At 41.2% G+C, this 23,115-nt stretch overlaps 5 protein-coding genes across 5 annotated transcripts; all 5 read left to right on the top strand.

Annotated features, from left to right (window-relative positions):
* Window positions 1-415: 415 nt before the first annotated feature.
* Window positions 416-1,451, top strand: MELLADRAFT_73436 (uncharacterized protein; the record flags this gene model as incomplete). The annotated part of the gene is made up of 3 exons (XM_007417499.1): window positions 416-535; window positions 617-758; window positions 844-1,451. The coding sequence occupies 3 exons, from the start codon at window positions 436-438 to the stop codon at window positions 1,097-1,099; spliced, it is 498 nt and encodes a 165-aa protein (XP_007417561.1).
* A 1,533-nt stretch (window positions 1,452-2,984) lies between these two features.
* On the top strand, window positions 2,985-10,608 carry MELLADRAFT_28052 (uncharacterized protein; the record flags this gene model as incomplete). The annotated part of the gene is made up of 3 exons (XM_007417485.1): window positions 2,985-3,256; window positions 3,348-3,511; window positions 10,388-10,608. Coding segments are annotated over 3 exons (657 nt in total), but the record flags the coding sequence as incomplete, so codon positions are not given.
* Window positions 10,609-11,057: 449 nt separating this feature from the next.
* MELLADRAFT_68787 (uncharacterized protein) lies at window positions 11,058-11,567 on the top strand (the record flags this gene model as incomplete). The annotated part of the gene is made up of 2 exons (XM_007417494.1): window positions 11,058-11,433; window positions 11,524-11,567. The coding sequence occupies 2 exons, from the start codon at window positions 11,058-11,060 to the stop codon at window positions 11,565-11,567; spliced, it is 420 nt and encodes a 139-aa protein (XP_007417556.1).
* A 547-nt stretch (window positions 11,568-12,114) lies between these two features.
* On the top strand, window positions 12,115-13,320 carry MELLADRAFT_94855 (uncharacterized protein; the record flags this gene model as incomplete). Its single annotated transcript, XM_007417512.1, has 2 exons — window positions 12,115-13,211; window positions 13,266-13,320. The coding sequence occupies 2 exons, from the start codon at window positions 12,115-12,117 to the stop codon at window positions 13,318-13,320; spliced, it is 1,152 nt and encodes a 383-aa protein (XP_007417574.1).
* Window positions 13,321-18,529: 5,209 nt separating this feature from the next.
* MELLADRAFT_50754 (uncharacterized protein) lies at window positions 18,530-20,946 on the top strand (the record flags this gene model as incomplete). The annotated part of the gene is made up of 6 exons (XM_007417487.1): window positions 18,530-18,772; window positions 18,870-19,012; window positions 19,107-19,169; window positions 19,251-19,951; window positions 20,035-20,418; window positions 20,497-20,946. The coding sequence occupies 6 exons, from the start codon at window positions 18,688-18,690 to the stop codon at window positions 20,546-20,548; spliced, it is 1,428 nt and encodes a 475-aa protein (XP_007417549.1).
* Window positions 20,947-23,115: the final 2,169 nt, after the last annotated feature.

Raw genomic sequence — 23,115 nt, 5'->3', positions numbered from 1 at the left:
CGTCAAAACCCTACCAATCCCACTCCCAATGCCGACCACCCCATGTCTAACAATGAGAGAGAAGGAGATGATGACGATCAACCGTCACGTTTACCTACCTTTGTTGATGAATTTCCAACACGAAGGCCAGATACACCAAGACCGCGTGAGGGAAGTCCACCGAGATGGTCCGATGATGGTGGTCATTTCCATACAGGTCCAACACCTAACCGAGGCTCAGTGAATTTAGAACAAGATCATCCGTTACGACAGTTTATCACTATGCTCAATTCACTTTCTACACCCGATGGAATCCCAAATCGAGAAGGATTTGTTTTCAACGGTGGTGGTAATGGGTTCGGATTTACTGCCAATTTTGGTGTAGGTGGTGGAGGAGGACAGTTTGGAGATTATGTATTGAGTGAAATGGGAATGCAAGATGTGATTGACCAGTTAATGAACATGGCAGGTGCTAACAGTGGTCATAATCCTGTACCTGCAAGTGAAGCTAAAATTAAATCGTTGAAAAAGTTTAAAGTTGATGCTAAAACTCTTGGTAAGTCTTTGATCATCTTTCAATTCTGGAAGTCGTTTCATCAACTGACTAGACCTACTTTTTTTTGCAATTTTGTCGTAGAGAGTGAGATTGGGGAATGTGCGATTTGTAAAGATGCATTTATGATGGAAGAAGAATGTATGGAGCTACCTTGTCATCATATCTTTCATTCTGAAGATTGTATTACACCATGGTTAAAAAGGAATGGGACTTGTCCAGTTTGGTATGTATCTTTATTTTTTCATCACAATCTTTTGATTCGATTTGATTTCCCTGACTAACCAAGTTTTTTTTGTCTTGGTTTACAGTCGGTTTTCACTTGTGAAGGATCCAACAGATGACCCAGATGATGTACCATTAAATGCAGAAGGATCGGGTGCTAGAGATGATGACGCTCCAAGTGAAGATGAAGATGAAGATGAAGATCATCATTCAGAGAATAGAACGATGGCAGAACTATCAGCTATTGCTGCTGAAGAAAGAAGAAATCGTGGTGGTGGTGGTGGTACTGTGGAAAGATCAAATGCAGATGAACTTTTAATGGATCCATTAGATGTGGATTAAATCGTTTTGGAAACTTTTAAGCATTTACTGAACAAAAGAAGAGAGTTTTTAAAGAGATTTTGTTCTTTCTATCAATGTTATAGTGATTTGGATTTTCAGATTATTTTTTGTTGGGGTTAATTTTTGTAATGTTTTTTGTGCCTGTGTACAAGATTTTGATTTGTTTCGAAGAGGAGAAGAGTAAGAAAAAAAATGGTTTATAGTCGAACAAAACAAACAAAAAAAATGTATGCCGGTTCTTTTTCTTTTGTTTTAAACTGTACTCTTACTTCATGGTCAGCTTAAGTGTTAGGTTTAACTTTTACGCAAGAGATGTGTTTGATTGTAAGTTATTGGTTTATTTGATTTAGGTTTGGTTTATGTGAAGAAGATCAGGTAAGGAAGGGGATTGCGATTCACTTGCACTTTGAACTTTATGGATTTCGGAAGATTTGATGTATTCACGATTCATTGGATTGTGCTATGCTTTAAAAGCCTTCATGAGGAAATCGGGAGATTCACGCTGTGAGGTTGCTCAGGTGGCGAGCATGATTTTCGCGCCTGTAGGGATTCCAAGGGGATTCAGGTGTGCTTTTATTGGCTTAGGGGTGCGCACACACCAAGGTCCTTTGATGTGATCAAAGAAGCTCATAGGTATTCTATTGAGCCCAGCCCAACGTGTGGTGCATTTGACATTACAATAGTTACCAGCAATCAAAGAACACTTGCTGGCCGATACAAACCCTATCAAACTGACCTCCTTTAGCTTCTCTTGAACACTTTACTTATATATTGCCTACAAGGTCAAAATGTAAGAATATCATAAAGATGTTATATTTCTACCTGGATTTCTCAACATAGATCAAATTGACCATGACAACTATGTAGGCGCGAGTTTCTAGAAACGAGAATAGGTTGATAGACCTGCTGTACGACGTCGCCACAACAAAGTGGTGCGAAAAGCCATAGCGTCAGGTGATTTATAACACTTTTCCTGTGCTGTTTACCAACCATCTGTGAAACTTCTTGATTACCATTTTTAATTCATGAGGATGACATTTTCCATCAGAATGATTACTATATAACCCATTTCCTTTTCTGTTTTCGAAGAAATTGTTGAGCAACTTGTGAATAGTTTCATGAAAGCTGATGATTATATCATCGAGTCATGAACGCGTGACATCAATACCTCAGGACAGGCATCTTTCATTCCCCTAAAGAGATTTTCAGTGTGTTGATTTAAAAAGGCGCGGGTCAGTCGATTTCGTTATGCGCAGGAAAGGATCGGTGTTGTCAAGTTTTGTTAATATGTTGTAGAGGATAGTAATTTGGGTATATTTAAACTACCTGAACCTTCACCTCTTTCATTTGATCTTTCCTTTCTTCTCATCGAATATTTTATTATCATCAAACAGCCAAATCATTTGATACAGCGTTGTAGGTTTGCTCAGGAACATAGCTCTTCACCTATATTATATCTGAGGTTTCGGCGGTGCCAGTTGACCAAGCGATTGCCATCATGCGTGAAGAAGGTGAGTCGACGCATTTTGGATCGAAAAGTTGATATATGGATTGTCCTCTTCATCAAAGTCTGAGACTACTTCTGAACGTAGAACCCAAAGCAGAGTCCAAGAAAGAGATCTCAAAACCTGGCGTCTCTTCTACAAGCGCAACACCTTCGTCACCTTCAAAATCTTCTGAAACCTCGCGCGCTGTGATCCTCGCCACTCCTGCTGCCATACGTATTTCTCTTGAAAAGGGGATTCCTCTTGGCTCGATCAAGGGTTCAGGACTCGATGGACGGATCCTAGAATCTGACTTGACATCTGGCACTCCAAGTTCCTCAAGCTCGATAGGCTCTACTACACCTCAGGATCGTACTCCATCGCACAATGACATCACAACTTCAACCATGCAACGTGCGATTGCCGCAAGATTGTCAGAGATCAAGCGCACTGTACCTCATTACTCTTTGACTTCTGAAATCGAAATGGATCGAGTGAACAGTTTGAGAGGCTTGCTCAACAAATCTTTAATTGATCAATCGAGTTCTGCTCAGGGTGAGATCGAAGCGCCTAGAAAATTGAGTGTCAATGATTTTGTTATCAAGGGAGTAGCACTCGCCTGCGTAGATGTACCAGAGGTCAACGCAGAATGGCACGGTGATTTCATTAGACAGTTGAGTTTATTCAATGAGCTTACGGCGACTTACAACATTGTTTGTTTGTTTGTAATCGTATTTTAACCATACATAACATTTCTTTTGTAGATTTACTTCAATTGATATATCAATTGCAGTTGCTACGCCTACTGGACTATGTACCCCAGTCCTAAAAAATGTAAGTAAAAGAGGGCTAAGTTCGATCTCAAGAGAAATGAAAACACTAAAAGAAGATGCAAGAATGAATGAATCTAATCCAGATGAATATCAAGGTGGAGGGATCACAATCACGAATTTAGGAATGTTTGGATCAGTTTTGAATTTCACTTCGATTATTAAATCACCTCAAGTTTGTATCTTTTCAGTGGGTGGGATTCATCAGAAATTAAGATTGGATTCTGGGAGTGAAAATGGCTTGAAAGAGATTGATGTTATGGTGGTTACTTTGACGTGTGATCATCGGGTTGTGGATGGAGCTCTTGGAGCTCGCTGGTACGTTGTTCTTTTTACAAATCTGTTCATCCTCGTACTGGTGGAATTGTTCATTCTAGGTACTTTCTACCATTGTTTTTTTCTTGAATCTAGGCTGAAGGCTTTCAAGAGTCATATGGAAAATCCGGTTTTATTCGCGCTTTAATCTTTATATCAGCGAAATGGTGTATACATAGATATATGTAGTAGATGGTCAGATTTTTCTCTATTTTCACTTTTTTGGGATCAAAAAACCACAAAGGATCATAAGTCAAGGAGTAAGAAGGAGCTCTTTTGGATTTTGTAATAGAGATGGCAAGAAAAATCTATTTTTTCATTTTGTTCATTTAAAGCATTAGTATTAAGCATTCCATTGGTTTCCCATCACCCCTCCCAATTATGCATGTTTTGGCATCATCATGAGTGTAAACAGTGTGCCACCCCCTGGAGTCTCCCTAGGGTTTTTCTTCTCCTTGTTTCATGCTAAGATTCTCAAGTCAGGCTTTGATCTGTCAAGTATTTTGTTTAGGGAAATCAGATCCCCAATGTCCCCACCCTATGACCTCCAAGACACTGGGCAAGCAGACTCTTCCCAATTACAACACATGCCTCTTGCTAATTGTATGTGTGATGTCATTTTAGGATTGGTCATGTTCGGGAAATGATCAATGTGATCAGATTAGGTTAATTTGCATGACTTTTTTTGAAAACTCGGCGAGTTTTGGAAATACTCAGCAGGTTTTCAAAAAAAAAACACCAAAAAATCACACTTTTTTTCTTTTCAAAGTCAACAATTATGCAAAGGGCTGTATGTACCTTCAACTTTTGGTTTTATTTCTGATTGATTAGCTGAGATATTTTTTTGTAGCTTTATCATCCGGTTCCATAGATCAAAAGAGCACAGAGCTCATTATCAAATCATATCATTTCATTTCATCTATCTGCTACAGCCCTTTGCATGATTGATGACTTTGGAGAAAAAAAAACCTTGAGTTTTCAACAAAAAAAACCTCGAGTTTTTTCAAAAAGTGACCGAGTTTTTTGGAAAACCTATCGAGTTTTTCAAAAACTCATTGATTTTTGAAAATTTCAAGAAAAACACATTGACTTTCTCAAAAACTCGGTAGTTTTTTGAAAAAACTCGGTCACTTTTTGAAAAAACTCAAGGTTTTTTTTGTTGAAAACTCGGGGTCTTTTTTTCTTCAAGGTCATCAATCATGCAAAGGGCTGTAAACCTCATCACAGGTCAGCTCACTTCTTCCTAAGCAGGAGAGTGGTTATTCTTACCGTGTTCCAATCATGTCTGTTGAAATGTGCATTCGACATAAAACAAATACGTTATATTAAGAAATGATTAGGTAGCGCAAAAAGGAGGAGAATCAATGTTGATAAACCGGTGATGTAATAATTATCAGGCACTTACCCCAATTACCAGTTTCAGACACATCGAATTGGTGACTTATACTTTACTATATTTTGACTTCAATCATAGTTCTCTTTCCCTATCTTTGAAAAGAGAAGTAAGTGCATTTCTAATTTTTTCTTTCTGCTCTAAGACTCATATTGATGTTGTTGTTTTTGAATGTGGTTATGTTTGATTTATTATAGGCATCTATCTCTTAAAGTCCCAGAGATCAGATATCGATCTATAGATACTTTATACAAATTTTCATCTGTACCAATCCCAGGTCAGAATCAATTTGTTAGATTTCGTGTTTGATAGAGGTTCTCACTGTGCTATTGTGCATACTCTTAGTTCCCCTCTTATAGATACACTATACTTGATTTCAAGACAACTCAGACATTCTTAAAGTCAAACATTTTCACTTCTTTCCCATCAACGTTGTTCTCATTTCATTCGATCAGTGTGCAGCTTTATACAAAGCTGACTCCTGAATCTCACAGGAAATAACCAATTCTATCACAACCTGAACTTAAAGCACAAGAAAAGGCAAAAACCTCAAAACCTAGCTCTACTTCTTCTACGAGCGCATCGACTGCTCACCTCCAAAGTTTCCTGGACCTTTGGCTGCTGTAACCTTTGGCAGTCCCCTTTGGCAGTCCTGCTGCCGAACTTTCCGTTCTGGAACAGGATAGTCATTTTAGCTCGATCACCTACACAATTACTCAACGGATCTGATGCCATACACTCAAAGTTCATCAACGTTCATAGGTTCTAGTACACCTGGTACTCCATCATACAATGATATACCTACTTCAACGGCGCGACGTGCGAGGAACACCAGAATGACAGTCACCAAGCGCGATGTACCTCATTACTACCTCACCTCTGAGATTAAAATGGATCGAGTGAGAAGCATGAGAGCATCTTTCAACCAAACTTTAGCTGACCAATCAAAAGCTGCTCAAGCTGACATGCAAGTGCCCACAAGATTAACTGTCAATGATTTCGTCATCAAGGGAGTAGCACTTGCTTGCGCAGATGTACCAGAAGTTGTTGCAGAATGGCACGACGATTTTATTAGACAGTTGAGTCCTGGACCTACCTCACATTCATCTCAAGTTGTAATCCTATTCTAAAAGGTGCCATTTTTGTAGATTCAACTCTGTTGACATTTCCATCATTGTTGATACACCTACCGGACTGTTCGTTCCGGTCTTAACAGACGCTGTTAATCAAGGATTAAGTTCGATTTCATCAAGAGTGAAAACTTTGGCTGAAAAAGCTAGAAATGATCAATTACAGCTGTTTCGAAAACAAAACTGGTTGTCGTTGTTTTTTTCTTTTTTTTTTCATATCCGCGGTCAATTTATTTGACCTGATTGGGCTAATTCTCCCAATCGGGAGCAAATATCCAAATTCTATTCGCATGCACCTTGTCCAAGCCCCCATCTTGCCAGATCCACCTCACCACATCTCACGAAACAAAAACAACAAGAATGCCTCGATACAGCGCCGACATCAAAGTGCAGGCGATTACTTTATTGTCCGAAGGTATGAGTCGAGCAGCCGTCAAACGCCATCTGCGATCTGCAGTACATGTGGACACCCTCACCCAATGGCAAAAACTATACGAATCAACTCTAGCCGTGGTTCGCAGTGCATCAGAATATGAGAAACGTGGTCGTCCCCTCGTATTCTCAGATCAAGAACGTGAATTCATGGCCGACTTGATCTCTGCTGACCCAACACTCTATCTTGACGAAGTCCGGGAATTGGTGTACAATGAAACCGGCATTCACGCCAACTTGTCAACCATTTCCGACGACCTTATTGATCGTCTCAATTTGACTCGGAAGAAGGTTGAAACCGTTCATCCAGCTCAATGCCCGGTCAAGAGGGCCGCTTACGTCTACTCAATTGCCAATCTGGATGCCGAAATGCTCGTATTTGCAGGTGAATTTGTTGATTTCATCCTCATCCAACTCTGTTTCACTGACGTGGTGTTACACATTAGACAAAAGTGCTGTTGCTTCACGGGAGGTATATAGACAATATGGCCGAGCGTTCCGAGGATATCGTACCACACCCCAAAAACAAACTCGTGCCGGAATCCGGTACTCTCTTTTGCCAGCAGTCTACATGGATGGACTCTTAGCTGTCTCGTGTCAGGAAGGTAGTTACCTTCGAGATGATTTTGAAGACTTTCTTGAATTCAATCTGGTATGTCTATTGGAACATTTTTGAGTTATCATTTCAAAGATTTTGGAGCCATCATCACTTGCTGACTGGCATCTTTCTCAGTTACCAAAAATGAATCCATATCCATCTCCAAATTCAGTTCTAATCATCGATAATGCCCGTATTCATCACGGAGGGAGGATCGAGGAGCTGTGTGAAGACCGTGGGATCCGCTTGATCTACCTTCCACCTTACTCGCCAGATTTCAATCCTATCGAGAAAGCCTTCAGTGCTTTGAAGGCTTATTTTCGTCGCACTCAATACTTGCAAGGTTTAATCCCTGAAGAAATGATCGAGGCTATTGAGGAAGCTGTTCACTTCATATTTACTAGGGAGCTGATGGTTCCTCTGTACAATTCATCTTGGCTTCTGTAGAACTCTATTCATTTCATCAATCAGTTCAACTCAACTCCTCAAAACTGTCAAAAGAAATCGATCGATCAAATTTAAATCAAACAATTCTCAATCAACCACCTTCAACCACTTTTTTATTAATCTCAATTTCAAATTTATTCAATTCTCGGTCACTGACTTAGTTTGAAGTAATTCTTTGATTTATCTATGTATGTACTATGCCAATGTTTGGTTGTTTGGTTGCTCTCTTAGAATTGATTAAGCGATATCGATCATTTTTGGTTGCTCTCTTAGAATTGATTGTGATATTGATCGATCGATTAAGAGATATGGATGTTTGTAGAAGTGTACACATGATCTTTGAAAGAAAAAAAAGAAATTCTTATGTCTTGTTTTGATTGATTTACTTGGAATGCAAGAAGTTGAGTACGAGAATCTAAATTAGAATCGATTTCTAATTTCAAAGAAAAACAACTGAAAACAAATCAAAATCACAAAAACTAAACAATGAGACAAACGAGACAAGAAGTTCATCTGTTGAGATTGTATGGATACAGACAAGTGGAGACTGAGACAAAAAGTTATTGAGGAGAATGAAAAAGCGTAGACACTATACTCTTCTATTGAGGTCAGATGGATACAAAAAACTAAAGAACGAGTAAAGTAGTTATACAAGTTGTAGATAGATCACAAACTATTCATCTTTGATCGCACCCAATCCCATCGTAAATCATTCAAAGTAAAATCCAAGAAAAACGAACAATTGCTTTCGCTTTCAAACACTTGAGCGGCCTTTATAAATTCTGTCTTATCTGGAAATACTCGTTGACCTTCGGACATGAATATCGGCATCGCTTTCTTGCGGCAGGGAAAGGCTTCTGGTACTGCAGCAGCGGTGGAAGTGTTTGCTGGAACAGGAAGTCGAGATATTCTAGCCTGAAGGATCTCGGCTTCTTGTTTTTTGAACTCACTGATCGAGATCCACTTCCAGCCTCTTCGAAGTGGTGGCTTCACGTTGCTCACACCTGGGACCCTGTTGACCTAAACCAGAGAAAATTAGTATTCATTTTAACCAAGATAAAATAAACACGCACGATGTCTTGAGCCCAGATCTTGATCATATTTGTATTCAACTTGATTAATTCTTCTTTGTTCTCTGGGTTAATAACTCGTATCGAGCTTTCACCATTAGCTTCACTTTTGGTGAAGCGTGTAGTGAGGTCTTGAATCACCTTCAAAAGACGAGCTTCATCATCATCATCATCATTGTTCTATGGGAGCAAAAGAGACATTCAGCTCAGCTACATTTGAGATTGAATTTTCCAATAACATACAGGTGTGGACTGCCTGTGATGAGCTCCTTGAGCTCGGTTTTGCTTGAGTCGAGCAAGATTTCGAGCTACTTTTTCAGCCTGAAAATTGATTCGTCAAACCCAATCACAATCACAAGAAAGACTGAACGAGCTCACGTTATTCTCCTTTGCCCTTTTGGTCTTTGGGTTTGTCTGTACAAAATCCAAATGCATAGATTGCATTGGGTTGTCGAGGCAAGCTGAAATGAAATCGTTAAAAGCAGTGTCGGTCATGATTTCAAATTGTTTATTCTTGAGGAAGCTCTTGTGGGCATGGATCCAACCGGTAACTTTGAGATCATTCTCTGAGAGTGCTGCGGTAAGGGCTTCGGAGATATTTGCCTCAAGTAGATCACATTGACTGAATATCAAAGAACGGAAAAGCTCAAGATCAGCATCATCATGTACTGATACCCGAATCTCCCAATCCTTCTTGAGGGGGGTGTAGGGGGCCACAGTTGGTCCTGAAGCTTTTGTTGACCTCTTGGAGCGTGATTGACTAGAATGAGCATCCTCATCGGGTTCATCAGGTATGAAAACCTCAACATGAACTTTGAAAGCCAGCTCAGTGGTTTTCAAAGATGAGCGATCTAAAAGCAGAGTCAAATTTGTTATCTACTGGGATAATGAACAACAAGACGTACCTTCACAATCAACTTCAATAAAATTCAAACCCAAGGCCGGTGATCTTCTATTCAAAGCAGGTGGAGGCGGCAAATCTGAAGATGAAGAGTTGAGATCAATATCTACAGGGAAAATAAAAAATAAGACATACCATCACAATCAACTTCAACAACATTCAAACCCGAAGCCTGAGATCTTCCATTCAAAGAAGGTGGATAGGAAGAAATAGAGGTTGATGGTTGTGATGTTGGAAATGTGATTGGGCCAGTTTGGCTGAAACGTTGATAAGGAAAATGCCCCGGTGCATGTAGGATTGGTGCTTCTTGAGTCAAATCTTGAGCCGGGTGGAAGAAGCTTGAGGATGTACCGCTATAAGAACCACGAGACTGTTGAGCTGTGTTGAAATTAGTGGTTCTTTGATATGGGAGTGATTGATTGAAACTTTGAAAAGGCCGTGAATTCCGATCAGCAGGCATGTTGAGGATGGCTCAATTGTGTTGTGGACAAACGTGGCGCTGGCTTCAAGCTTGCAATGTGATTCAACAGGGTCCAACAGGATTGAACCTCATGCCACGTAATCAGCTGTCATCAGCCTTTTGCACGGTTTTTCTGCTAGATTCAAAACCGCGGATATGAAAAAAAAAAAAAAAAAACGACAACCAGTTTTGTTTTCGAAACAGCTGTAAATCCAAATGAATATCAAGGTGGAGGGATCACGATCTCTAATTTAGGAATGTACGGATCTGTTTCACATTTCACTTCCCTCGTCAATAGACCTCAAGCTTGTACCGTGTCAGTTGGAGCAACTGATAAGAAATTAGTGATGGATACTTCAAGTGAAAAAGGGTTCAAGGAGATTGATATCTTGATGGTCACTATGACTTGCGATCATAGGGTCGTGGATGGCGCTCTTGCCTCTCGGTGGTGCGCAATTTGTCTTTATATCTTGTCTGACCCTAAGTAATGAAAAATTTATAGCTCATTTCACTTCTCTTTCTGTTGAAAGTAGGTTGAAAGCTTTCAAGGACCATATGGAAAACCCCGTTTCATTCGCGCTTTGATCTCCTTTATCTTGGTTTTTAGTTTGGCACTGGTGGCCAAAGGAACGACGTCATTGGTGAGTTCCATCGGGACCCGAGACGCAGTGGATGAGAGCAAGGCGGGGCCGGGGTAACCGGCCTCCCGAGAAGAGAAGACTTTGAAAATTTTCAATTTCAAAGTTCCAATACAACTCTTCCCACTCAGACACCTCAAGTTCGAATTATTGAATTTTCAGATTTATTGCTAGTAGCTTCAAAAGAAAAATTAATAATTATTTCAAAAATGGACAGTCAACCAAAGTTAACACAACAAACAGAAAGCAGCGGAAACACGATGACCTTTAATCAAGACGTAAACTGCATTCTTGCAGAACACGAGCAAAATCAACAAAATCAGGAGGAGATAGGAAGCACTAGTAGAGGAAGAGGAAACATCAAGAGAGGGAAAGGTCGAGGAAGAGGGAAGAGAGGAAAGAGAGGTGGAACTAGCGGAACAACAAGAATCACCAGAGCGATCACAGCAACAAAAGGTAAAGAACGGCAACCTAAAGATGAAGACACAGAAGAAGAAGAAGAGGAAGAAGGAAAAGAAGATAGGAAAGAAAGTGAGAGTAGTGAGTTGTCAGACGGAGGAAACGGAATAGAAGGAGTAGAAGGAGGTGAAGATGAAAACGAAGAAGGGGCTTACGAAGAGGATCACATAGATCTAGGTATGTTTCATTCTCCAATAGAAATAAAAACCCCACATCCTACCCCCAGTCAAGAAAACTATACCCCCCCTTAAAGAGACCATCATCTAGTAAACCCTAGAAACAGTCAGGGTGATATCCCAGTTATTGACTAAACAAGATGAACAGAACAAAGAAATCAAGGTCCTCTTACGCATGAAACAAAATAAAGGCCCTTCTTTCGTCGAAAAGAAAAAGACCTGGTTCCTCTTACGACAAGCTAGACCTGGTTCCTCTTAGTTCGACCCGGTTCCTCTTATAAACATGTCAGAACGGGTTCCTCTTACAAGCGCTAGAAGTGCCATCCTCTCACAATCATGTCAGACAAGGTTCCTCTTACAAAGTGCTAGAAAGTGTTGTTCTGTAAAGACAGCCCATGACATAAACGTCCTGAAATGAAATTCCAAATTAGTGTTCTGAGAAGCGTAAAAAGTGGAGATAGAAAAGAGACTGACATGATCGTATGAATGATGACTTGGCCCGGTATCAGGAGACAAAACAAATTTCCTCAACGAAAACGCATACGTAGATCGAGAACATGAAAGATACGTTGCAGAGTTGGAAAAGCTCTATCGGAGAGGAAAAATAAGACGCTTTCAACTCCTGAAACAGTCATACGTCGAGTGGTGCGAACGAGTAAGCTCACACCCTAGACCGGTACAAATGCTGGAGTGCTCGAGCGGAGAAGACGATGATGATGAAGAGTTAGTTGGTGCGAAAAGAAAGAGTACGAAGCAAATATCTGAGAAGCCAGCAAAGGCCGGGAAGAAGATGAATCCCAGAAAAATCTTGACGCATCAACTGGTAGACTTAGCCCCTTACTGGGATAACAAAATGACAGCCTGCTTCGGTTACGTACCTTTGACAATCTTCGTTCCGGCATGGCTCCTAGCAGACAAAGCCCACATGGCAAATCGGAAGAAACAAACCAACTCGTGTTCAGACGTCTTACAATACACCGGATCGAGAATCCCGAGCGAGTGGAGGCAGAGCTTCCTGGAATGGTCGACCTCATTAAACCTGTGCGTTAAGTATTGGAGGTCAAAATACAATAGAGAAGACATCGCCTTAAGCCTAGAAAAACATTATAAGAATGTCCTAGAAATGAAAGCCAAACATCATGAAGCCTGGGCACCTGCCTTAAGATACAATATAACTCATAGAACCAATGTGTGGAGTCATACCTTAGAAGATGGATCGCTGTCAGATGTAGGAACGATCAATGAAGAGTTAATGGAACAAGCATGGTCGGATTCTAAAGCAAACGGCGATCATCGATACATAGACAACCCCTACATTATAGGAGGAGCCCTAGAGAACATGTGCCCATGGACTGGGAAATATCAAGTTGGCTGGGATGTAATCGGTTCGAACGGAATGGAGCAAGTCACTGCAGTAACAGGAGGAAGAATGTTATCGCACTTAGCACCAACAGGTCGAGGTCATGTGAACGCATCATTCGCAAACACACATCACGACACTGGAAGAAACAACTTACACCAGTACAACGAGAACCAGAGATTTCACCACGAAAGCAACAGATTTCATGTGAACAAGCAACACGAAAGTGGAAGGAGTAGAGGAAGAAGAGGTCGAGGTGTGGGGAGAGGTCAAGGAAGTAGAGGAGGTGGCCCGAGCGGTAGAGGTGGCATGGCTCCGAGTGCCACGGTATTGGTGAATGGCGTAGCAGTTCCTAAATTTGGACCGGGAGCATTTGAAGCTCTGAAGGCGGCACAAGCCAGTGGTAGCACCACCCAACAGTGAGTTACAAATGTCATAGACGAATCCCAAGTGCCTTAATGAAATGAAATGAGAATTGTGAACATACCTATTGTGCCACAATCCCCCCGTGAGAACTTGAGACCGTGAGCTGAGACATGTGACTTTGCTTTAGCAGAATGACAACCGTGACAGAGAACCCCGTAAGACACCCAACAAATCTGAATGTATTCTTGACAAATGAAAACAATCATGATAGCAGCAATCAGCATATGCAACAAGACGGCATACAACAACGGGAACACGTACAGAGTCCAACAAGGGTAGGAGAGAAACAAGACGAAACAGTGGTGAAGAACAACAAAACTAATGCACACCCTTACCCAAGATTTCCCGTAAAAGCAAGAACAGAAATGGTTGTCGAGGAATGGATACGCTTAGCTAAAAAATGCGGTTTGCAGCAAGAGGCAGCAGAAGTCATTAACGGACTCATTGAGGGATTCTCACAAGGAATTCCCGAGCACTACCTGAGTAACAGGAGGTGGGAAACGCCGGACAACCACGCTTCAGCACTGGCAGTAAAAGAAGAGATAATGAATAACCTTTATAAAGAAAAAAGAGCCGGACGCATCTACGGACCTTTCAAACACGAAGAGGTGTACGCAAGATGGGGTTTCTTCCGTTCAAACCCCATGGGGAGCGTAGTCAACAACGATGGAACGTTGAGAATGATAAACAACTTATCATTCCCAGTAGGCGATCCCAACACCCCTTCAGTCAACTCGATGGTCGACAAACACGATTTCGATACGTCGTGGGACGACTTCAGAGTGGTGGCGAGATACTTCAGGGAAAACTTTAAGAGAGCTTTAGAGTTAGCTATATACGATTGGGAAAAAGCCTACCGACAAGCGGCAGTGAAGATAGAAGAGTGGAAATACCTTACAATCAAAGACTTCAACGGAATGATCTGGATAGATACAAGAGTCCCGTTTGGTGGTGTCGCAGGATGCGGGGCGTTCGGGAAAGTGGCAGACATGTGGAGGCTGATAGTGCAGAAACACCTGAAGATAGAACGTATCTTCAGATGGGTAGATGATAACATGGTAGTTAGAGAAAAAGGAAGCAACTTACAAATTCAGAGTGTAGTAGAGATGAGTGCAAAGATGGGAGTGAAGACCAACATCAAGAAACTCCAAGACTTTGCCGACGAGCAAAAGTACTTGGGATTCATCTGGAATGGAGTTGAAAAGTCAGTAAGACTACCAGAAGAAAAGTTAAAAGAAAGGTTGGAATTGATAGTCCACATGTTGGAAGGAGTGGAACCGTGGAGCCTCACACACGCAGACACAGTGATAGGTAAAATAGCTCACCTGATCTATATCCTACCCCACATGAAACCCTATATGAGGGGATTATATGCGTGGCTGCACCCTTGGAGGAAACCAAACGCAAGGAGGCACTTGTCAGTTGCAGCCAGAGACGACCTGGAAAGTTGGAGGAGAGCCCTAACGACTTTCGAGCCGAGGAGGATAATCCCAGAGGTTACTCCGGAACGGGTAGGGTGGGTCGGAGACGCGAGCCTGTTTGGGATTGGAGTATTACTAGAGTTCGGTTGGGTTCGATTTAAGTTAAAAGAAGGATGGAGAACGGTAGGATTAAGGCAAGATGAGACGTGTAGAGACATCGCTTGGGCTGAAACAGCAGCGATCCGACTGGGCCTCTTAATGTTAGAAATGTCAACGGATACGAAAGGGCGGAACTTCTGGGTAAAGACCGACAACACAAAAACCGAATCTACAATCAATAAGAGAAGGTCAAAGAGCGAACAAGTGAACGAAGAGTGGAAGAAAATTCAAGACTTACTCTTAAAACTTCAGTGCGACATCACCGAGGAAAGGGTCGCATCCGGAGACAACGACGCGGACGGTCTCTCAAGAGAAGTGAACAAAGAAGACGAGATAGGAGATAGATTAGATATAACCTTACCCGAAGACCTCCAGCTCTTATTAGAACGGGCATGATCTCACCAATAGTAGAGAAGAAAATCAGTCAATTTCTGCAAGACGCAAACGGGAATTGGAACTGGAAAGAAAATGAAATTCAGGTTCACATGATGTCGGGAGGCTGGGCTTCGGCGACATTAGTAAATTACAATAGCGGTGTGTCAAAGCTGGTGAAATTCGCAAATGAGAAGAGCTACACGAGGAAGGATTTGTTACCCTTATCAGAAAAAATCTTATATGAGTTCGTAGTTTGGGCAGGCAAGAGGATAGATGGAAATAAAAGGTCAGAAGCAGCGAACGAAAACTCAAAAATTGAAGTCGAGACAATCAAGAAGTACCTTACGGGAATTAAATGCTGGCATTTGTTCCACGATGAAGAGTATCCAAGATATGAACCATTGAAATTAAGTGTACTATTAAAATCATCAAAAATAGCCGAAGTCGCCTTGAGAGAATCGGCGAAGGATCAGAAAAGTCCGGTGCTGCTCCGTCACCTGGTGCAACTCCTGAGGCACTTGTCGAATGGAAACAAGAGGGATCAAGTGGCTCTGACGATAGCCCTAGTCGCATTCTGGGGTATGGCACGTTTAGGGGAATTAGTGTCAAATGATAAGAGCAAGAAGTTACCAAGAAGGAAAGACGTACAATGGCCGACTACAAACGTGGCAATGATCGCGTTACACAAGGCAAAGACAGCCGCCCCAGGACAAATACAATACATAAAGCTGATGTATCAGAGATCGTACCTCGATCCAATAGGTGCGTTGGGAAGAATGGTGGAAGATAATGAAACGGGACCGAAGGACCCACTATTTTCGTATATCGAGGAGAACGGGACGAGAAGTGTGATATCAAAGACGAAGCTGTTAGGAATCTATAGGAGAGTGTGGGAAAAGAAGGGAGAAGACAGAAAGTTGTCGGGTCACTCGTTTAGAGTAGGAGGTGCAACGCTGAGATGGAATGAAAAGAAGTCGATAAAAGAAATAACCACGGTGGGACGTTGGCAATCAAAGGCGTACCAGTTGTATTTGCGGAAATATAGCGAAGAGGAGAAAAGGGAGACGAAAGAACTGTGGAAGTTGCTGGAGTTGAAAGACAGTAAGTAAGGTTCCAGGAATCGAGCCGTGAAGGAGTGAGAAACTGATTGGGTATACGTCTGCAGATCAGTTGTTGCCAACAGAAGAAGCAAGAAGAAGAGGAAAAGAAGATGACCATAAGTTGAAATAGATAGGAAGGAATGGGGAGAGGGGAGACAGGGCGTTGTGCATACACGCATAGCAATTGAATTAAGGAATATTAAAGTTTAGAGATCCACCTACACACAGGTAAAAGTTAAAATGAAATACATACACCCCCTGTACGACTGTCGTAGATAGGTTTTCGACGGGCTCAGGACGCCATCCGTCCAGAGAGTTGGTGGTAGAAAACCTCTCTCTGACAGGCAGTCCGCGGCCTACGGCCCCCCCCAAACACCAGGTCAGAACCTTCTACAAGAAGGCTATGACCTAGCACGTGATTGCTTGTGAGAAAGAGAACAATGTATGTAATGAGAACTGAGCAAGTCCCTAGTCCAAAGATGGATTGGCACTGGTGGCCAAAGGAACGACGTCATCGGTGAGTTCCATCGGGACCCGAGACGCAGTGGATGAGAGCAAGGCGGGGCCGGGGTAACCGGCCTCCCAAGAAGAGAAGACTTTGAAAATTTTCAATTTCAAAGTTCCAATACAACTCTTTCCACTCAGACACCTCAAGTTCGAATTATTGAATTTTCAGATTTATCGCTAGTAGCTTCAAAAGAAAAATTAATAATTATTTCAAAAAAACCTCCCCACCCACCCTACAGAAAGAGTCAGAGTGGGAAAGAAAAAAGAAAACAAACAACGGAATTGGAGAAGGGAACCACGATGAACAAATAGCTGGATAGCGTAGGGAAGACAAGAAACAAAGACTGGCGGTTCTCATGGGCCACCCACCCACCCCCACCCACGAAAACCTCTCTCTGACAGGCAGTCCGCGGCCTACGGCCCCCCCCCAAACACCAGGTCAGAACCTTCTACAAGAAGGCTATGACCTAGCACGTGATTGCTTGTGAGAAAGAGAACAATGTATGTAATGAGAACTGAGCAAGTCCCTAGTCCAAAGATGGACGAATGGTTTATAGATGATCAAGGTATTCATTATCTTCATATTTCAAACTATTGAAGAAAGAACCAGGAATCAGGTAGTGATCTTTTTCTCTTTATCTTTTGACTTTTGAAATAGAAACAATTAAGAAATTATCCGCAGGCCTATTTCCCCCATCCCGCTTGAGCCAGACAACCATCCAAGCGCACATATTTCAAGTACAAGAATAGAGAAGCTAAAGACGTGCCGCCTGATATTCCAGAAATCTTAAAACCCCTCTACCAGTTTATTGGCTCGTATTGTCGGATGATTTGGGTTTAGGAATTAATCGATGGACTCAGTTCCCTTGGAAACTTATTCCTCATTTGGTCTTTCCCTGTCTTTCTCTAGCTTTCTCGTGCTCTAAACTCGATTTTTTGGGGGTTTGAAGCAGTGGTTTGAGGACACGAGAAAGCAAGTTAAACCTCCCAATTACACAGTCATTTTTCTCACATGGAGGAACAGACATTATATGATTTCTGTGAATGATGCTTGATTTGGGGAACCAGTACATAAATATGCCATCCTTGTTGTTAATATTCAAGAATATCTTGAACATACCACAGGACCACACCAAAAAAGGATCAAGTGTTTTTAACCAGAAAAATCAATTGTGGTATGGTTGAATCAAATATATACGAAGTTAATTTCAAGAATTATCTATGGATCATCTTTATTTCTAGTTATGATCATTCTTTAAAAATCCTTAGGTAGAAAGTTTCCTTAAGAAATATGTATATCACAAAAAAACCTAAGCACACTATAAGAGAAACCATTCACATCTTGCTTATGTATGTAATAAAGAAACTCAGATATCAGATTACTTCCTTTGAACTATTTTTGTTCTTTCAAAATTTAGGATGTCTTTACTCTGGAATACGAGTCTTATGAGTAAGCAGGATGGCTAGGTGGTAAAACTCATTTATTTTTTGGCGTGACTTGACTTTTTCTTCACATAAGTTTGTCCGGAATAAATGATGAGGACTGGATAATTGAGAAGAGATGGATAACATTGAAATTGTCTCTAATCCTTTGCATTCTCCATCATGAAGAATGTTCAAAAGAAGGGAGATGAATGGATGTATACAGTCCGCAGCTGATAAGGGATTACAGAAATTGCCCGAATGGTTTCGATCCCGATGGGGTCCGAATGAAAATCAAAATCAGGATCCAAGTCAACTGGTGACCCCAACCAAATTGAAAAACTAAAAGCGAATTATCGACTATACCCCTTCTTCAACACTTTTCACATTCACATCGTACTTGGTCATCAAGAACTATCATCGATCACCAGGTGGAAAACCATAGCTGACTACTGTTCAAGACTTTCTCAAGAAATCACTACATCATGTTCAGAGTCATTCCTCGTAATGCCAATCTAGTCGGATACGCTACAAGACGGCTGATACCACATCATACCATCAAAAACCGAGGTCAGTGTTTTGTTCATGCATTTCAGCCAGATCGTCTTCGCATGGGTCTAGCAACTGATCACCGTTATCTTCGATCGATCGTATCATTACTCTGCAGAACTACATGCCTCAGCTCAATCTTTGGCTCTCAGCAAGTTCTCAATGCCCGCAATGTCACCGACCATGACAGAAGGTGGTATTGCTAACTGGAAGAAAAAAGAAGGCGAAAGCTATGCCCCAGGAGATGTGCTTTTGGAAATTGTAAGCCTTATCTATCGCCAGCGACGATCAATTCTCACGGTCTTAGACTTGCAACTCAATGTGTCATAATGCTTGTTCGGTATTGAAAAATTAGGAAACCGATAAGGCTACTATGGATGTAGAGGCTCAGGATGAAGGAACGATTGCCAAGATCATTGTAAGTAGGACAATGCTTGATTCACAATATCTCGATCAGACTAGCAGAAACTCATGAGCCACTTGAAATCCTTTTCTGCAGTTCGGAGATGGATCCAAAGCGGTCCCAGTTGGTCAAGCGATCGCCATCATGTGCGAAGAAGGTGATGAGGTTGACGCATCTGCTGTCGAGAAGTTGATCTCCGAATCAGACTCTGCCCCGTCAAAGTCTGAGGCCGCCCCAGAACCCAAGGCAGAGTCCAAAAAAGAAGCCTCAAAACCTAGCACTCCTTCTCCAAGCGCATCAACTCCTTCACCTCCAAAATCTTCCGAATCTTCACGTTCTGTGATCTTCGCCACTCCTGCTGCCAAACGGATCGCTCTTGAAAAGGGTATTCCTCTTGGCTCGATCAAGGGTTCAGGACCAAATGGACGAATTCTTGAATCTGACTTGTCATCTTACAATTCAAGTGCATCAAGCTCGACAGGTTCCGCTACATCTGCTGCTCCATCATACAATGACATCCCAGCTTCAAACATGCGACGTGTGATTGCCACCAGATTGACGGACAGCAAACGCAACGTACCTCACTACTACCTTACCTCTGAGATCCAAATGGATCGAGTAAACAGTCTTAGGGCTCTGTTCAATAAAGCTGCAGCTGATCAATCAAACGCAGCTCAAGGTGGTATGCAAGCACCTACTAAATTGAGTGTCAATGATTTTGTCATCAAGGGGGTAGCACTTGCCTGCGCAGATGTACCAGAGGTTAATGCACAATGGCACGGTGACTTCATCAGACAGTTGAGTCTACCCCATGAGCTCACACTGACTCGCATCATCCTTTTTCGTAATCGTAACCTAATGTGCGCCATTTTTTTTGTAGATTCGACTCAATCGACATTTCAGTCGCTGTTGCTACTCCTACCGGATTAATCACTCCTGTCGTGACGAACGTTGGTGCTAGAGGATTAAGTTCGATTTCATCACAAGTAAAAGCATTAGCCAAAAAAGCTAGAAATAATCAATTAACTCCATCAGAATATCAAGGTGGAGGTTTTACAATCTCTAACTTGGGAATGTATGGATCTGTCTCACAATTCACTTCGATCATCAATGAACCTCAAGCTTGTATCCTTGCGGTTGGAGGACCTGATAAGAAATTAGTGATTGATGCTGCAAGTGAGAAAGGATTTAAGGAAATCGAAGTCATGAAGGTCACTTTGAGTTGTGATCATCGGGTTGTGGATGGAGCTGTTGGAGCCAGGTGGTACGTAGTAATCTATTCACCTCCTGTACTGCTAAAAAACGTTTTGCTCATTTCATCTATCTTTTTCTGTGGATATAGGTTGAAGGCTTTCAAGAATTACATGGAAAACCCACTTTCATTCATGCTTTGAACTTTTCAATCCTAGTGTCTGTAGTGAAATGGTGTATAGATGACCAAGTTATTCTTTTTTCCTAGAGAAACAATGAAAAAGTCAGAAATCAAGAAGCAGTAAAATAACTACATCATTTATATCTCTTGATTATTTTAAAATAGAAAGAATATATAGTGGAAATCATGAGAAAGAAGAGTCATGATCATCTTTTTTTTCTTCTTCTTTTTGTTATGCCACTGGATCAATACTGGGATTATCTTCCATGTGTTGGATTTGATGGTCAAGTTTTTATTCTTTATTTTTGTAGATCAACAAAAAAAACTATCTCTACTTCTCTTTATTCATTTTGCTTGGTTGGTAGAAAAAAGGGAGAAAACGAAAAAAAGTTGGAAACTTATACATGACTTTTCTTTCTTAAATCTCAAAGAAGCTGCCAAAAAAGTAAGATCAGTATGGGTGACACTTGTGTAACCTTGTGATATAGCTTTTGAGGGGTCAGTTGTTGATTTATCAATGTAGCAAGGTTTGATTCTTTGAGGAAAGCAAGCCACTTCAGGCTACATATCAATGAGACATGAGTGGCATTTGAACCTTGCAGGAAGGGAAGTGAGAGCATTGGAGCCTGCGGGTCTTCAAGGCCATGTGGGAATCACAGAAATCATGGACATTGTACATCATCAAAAACATTTTTGTGCTCAGTATATAGGATAGGGTTGTGCACCACACATATGATAATATCATTTTTCAAAACATTGGGAATGGAACATTTTTGGAACAGATCAGAGACCTCAAATCAGTAAAAGTAACACCATGTCTGTATTCATGTGACACGTCAACGTGCACACACAAAAGACTTTTGATAGAAACTTGCAAGAGCCTCAAAAGAGCTCTTAAGGCTTTGCCTTTATTGAGTGGGTTGTTGAAACTTGGGCAATTGAGTTCCGACCAAGGTTGTGTGCATAAAGGTGATCCACAAGTCTGAACTCAACAAAAGTTCTTCCAGATTTTTTTGGAAACTCTCCGTGTGTGCACGTCAATGTCCTACAGGGATACAGATGTGGTGTAATATGAACTTCATTAACTATTTTGATCAAGGATTCAAAGTGGTCTCTCATTCTTGTTAGATCAAGTTTATTGGCAAATGATCTCAAATGATCCCCTTGACATAGTTTCTGTGATCACTGATATTGAAATATATAGATAAGATAAGTGATATTCATTCATATATAAGCAAAGCACCAGTGTACTAACATTGTGATGTCTTAATAGTTGAAAGAGAATTTGGTCAGATGTTTGTACTAGGTTCTATAACTTATTACCTACGCATCATGAACATTTTTGAGAAATTCTTCAACCAGATCCAGTCATCTGAAAGATTTATAAAAAGTTTCACAATTTCAGCAAAAAGTTTCTCATCCAGGTAATTGGTGTAATTTGAAACAATGCCCATTGATCATCCTTGAATAACTCATCTTATGAACTGTGGCAGTGTTCAACCACACAAGTTTGGATTGTATCATATCACTCATGAGAGATGTAGCAAAGTGTAGGTATTTATCTACAATCAAACATGCACATGCATATGAACAACACCAAGTATGCTACACTGGCCATAACTGTTACAAGGAGGTGTGTTGTGGTTTCCAGACCGTGCTTGCACAGGCGCACAGCATAGCATTTCAGGTCCAAACCCCTGCATAGTTTGTTGCAACTCAAACAGAGAGTTTTTTGACAAGAAATGTGGAAGCTTCTGTCGCATCACAGACCACAAGTGTTGCAGTTTTTGCAAGGCCATGAAAGACAATTGAGTAGTGGTGACCCAAGTGGTGATGGTGTTCTATTTTTGGCAATCTTAAACCACATTATGATCACCCAGGGGTATCAATACATTCCAAAGAGCTGGTGTATTCATCTTAAGACATGACAGAACAAGGAAGTGAAGAAGTATTGGTAGGGTAAATTTGGTTTAAGTGATTAGCTATAGCTAAGTGCAACCACCACTATAAGTCTAAAAGGGAAGCACAGGCGGAGGGGCTGCACCACTACCACTCCACTGCCACTCTTTTGGGCGGAGCGGTGGTGGTGTTGAATCACAACACATGTTGAGCACATTGGAAAATATGTGAGCAAATGGTCGGCTTCAACGCTGTGAAGCTCACATAGCAGCCAATGTGGGGTATATTTAGATTGCTACTGTGTGCTCATACTGTTGTCCTCACAAAGCAGTCATGTTGTGGCCAACATGAATCGCACATTTGTTTTCTGTCAGCCTGAGACTTCTATCTAGAGACTAGTAAGTAGTAAAAGGCTAAATATTTGCTTACGAAATGTATGTTCAAGCTAAGCTTACAAACTTATTTTTTGGTTCTTCGTAAAAGGTAAGTAAGTGCAAATCTTTAATGGAGATTTAAAGAATTTTACCAAAGTGGATACTAATGTAAACTGGCTTTGGTTTTGCTTTAGCAAAAATGTTGAATACAAATTCAATCAAAAATTAGTTTTATGAAGTCTACAGTCGGATAGGGCTACCCAAGAAATCTTTATAGAACTTCTTGAAGAGTAGAAGGACAAAAGAATAAAAGAAG

Source organism: Melampsora larici-populina (genome assembly GCF_000204055.1).
Source record: "Melampsora larici-populina 98AG31 unplaced genomic scaffold MELLAscaffold_74, whole genome shotgun sequence".
Taxonomy (NCBI): Eukaryota; Fungi; Basidiomycota; class Pucciniomycetes; order Pucciniales; family Melampsoraceae; genus Melampsora; species Melampsora laricis-populina.
This window is presented reverse-complemented; position numbering and strand designations above follow the sequence as displayed.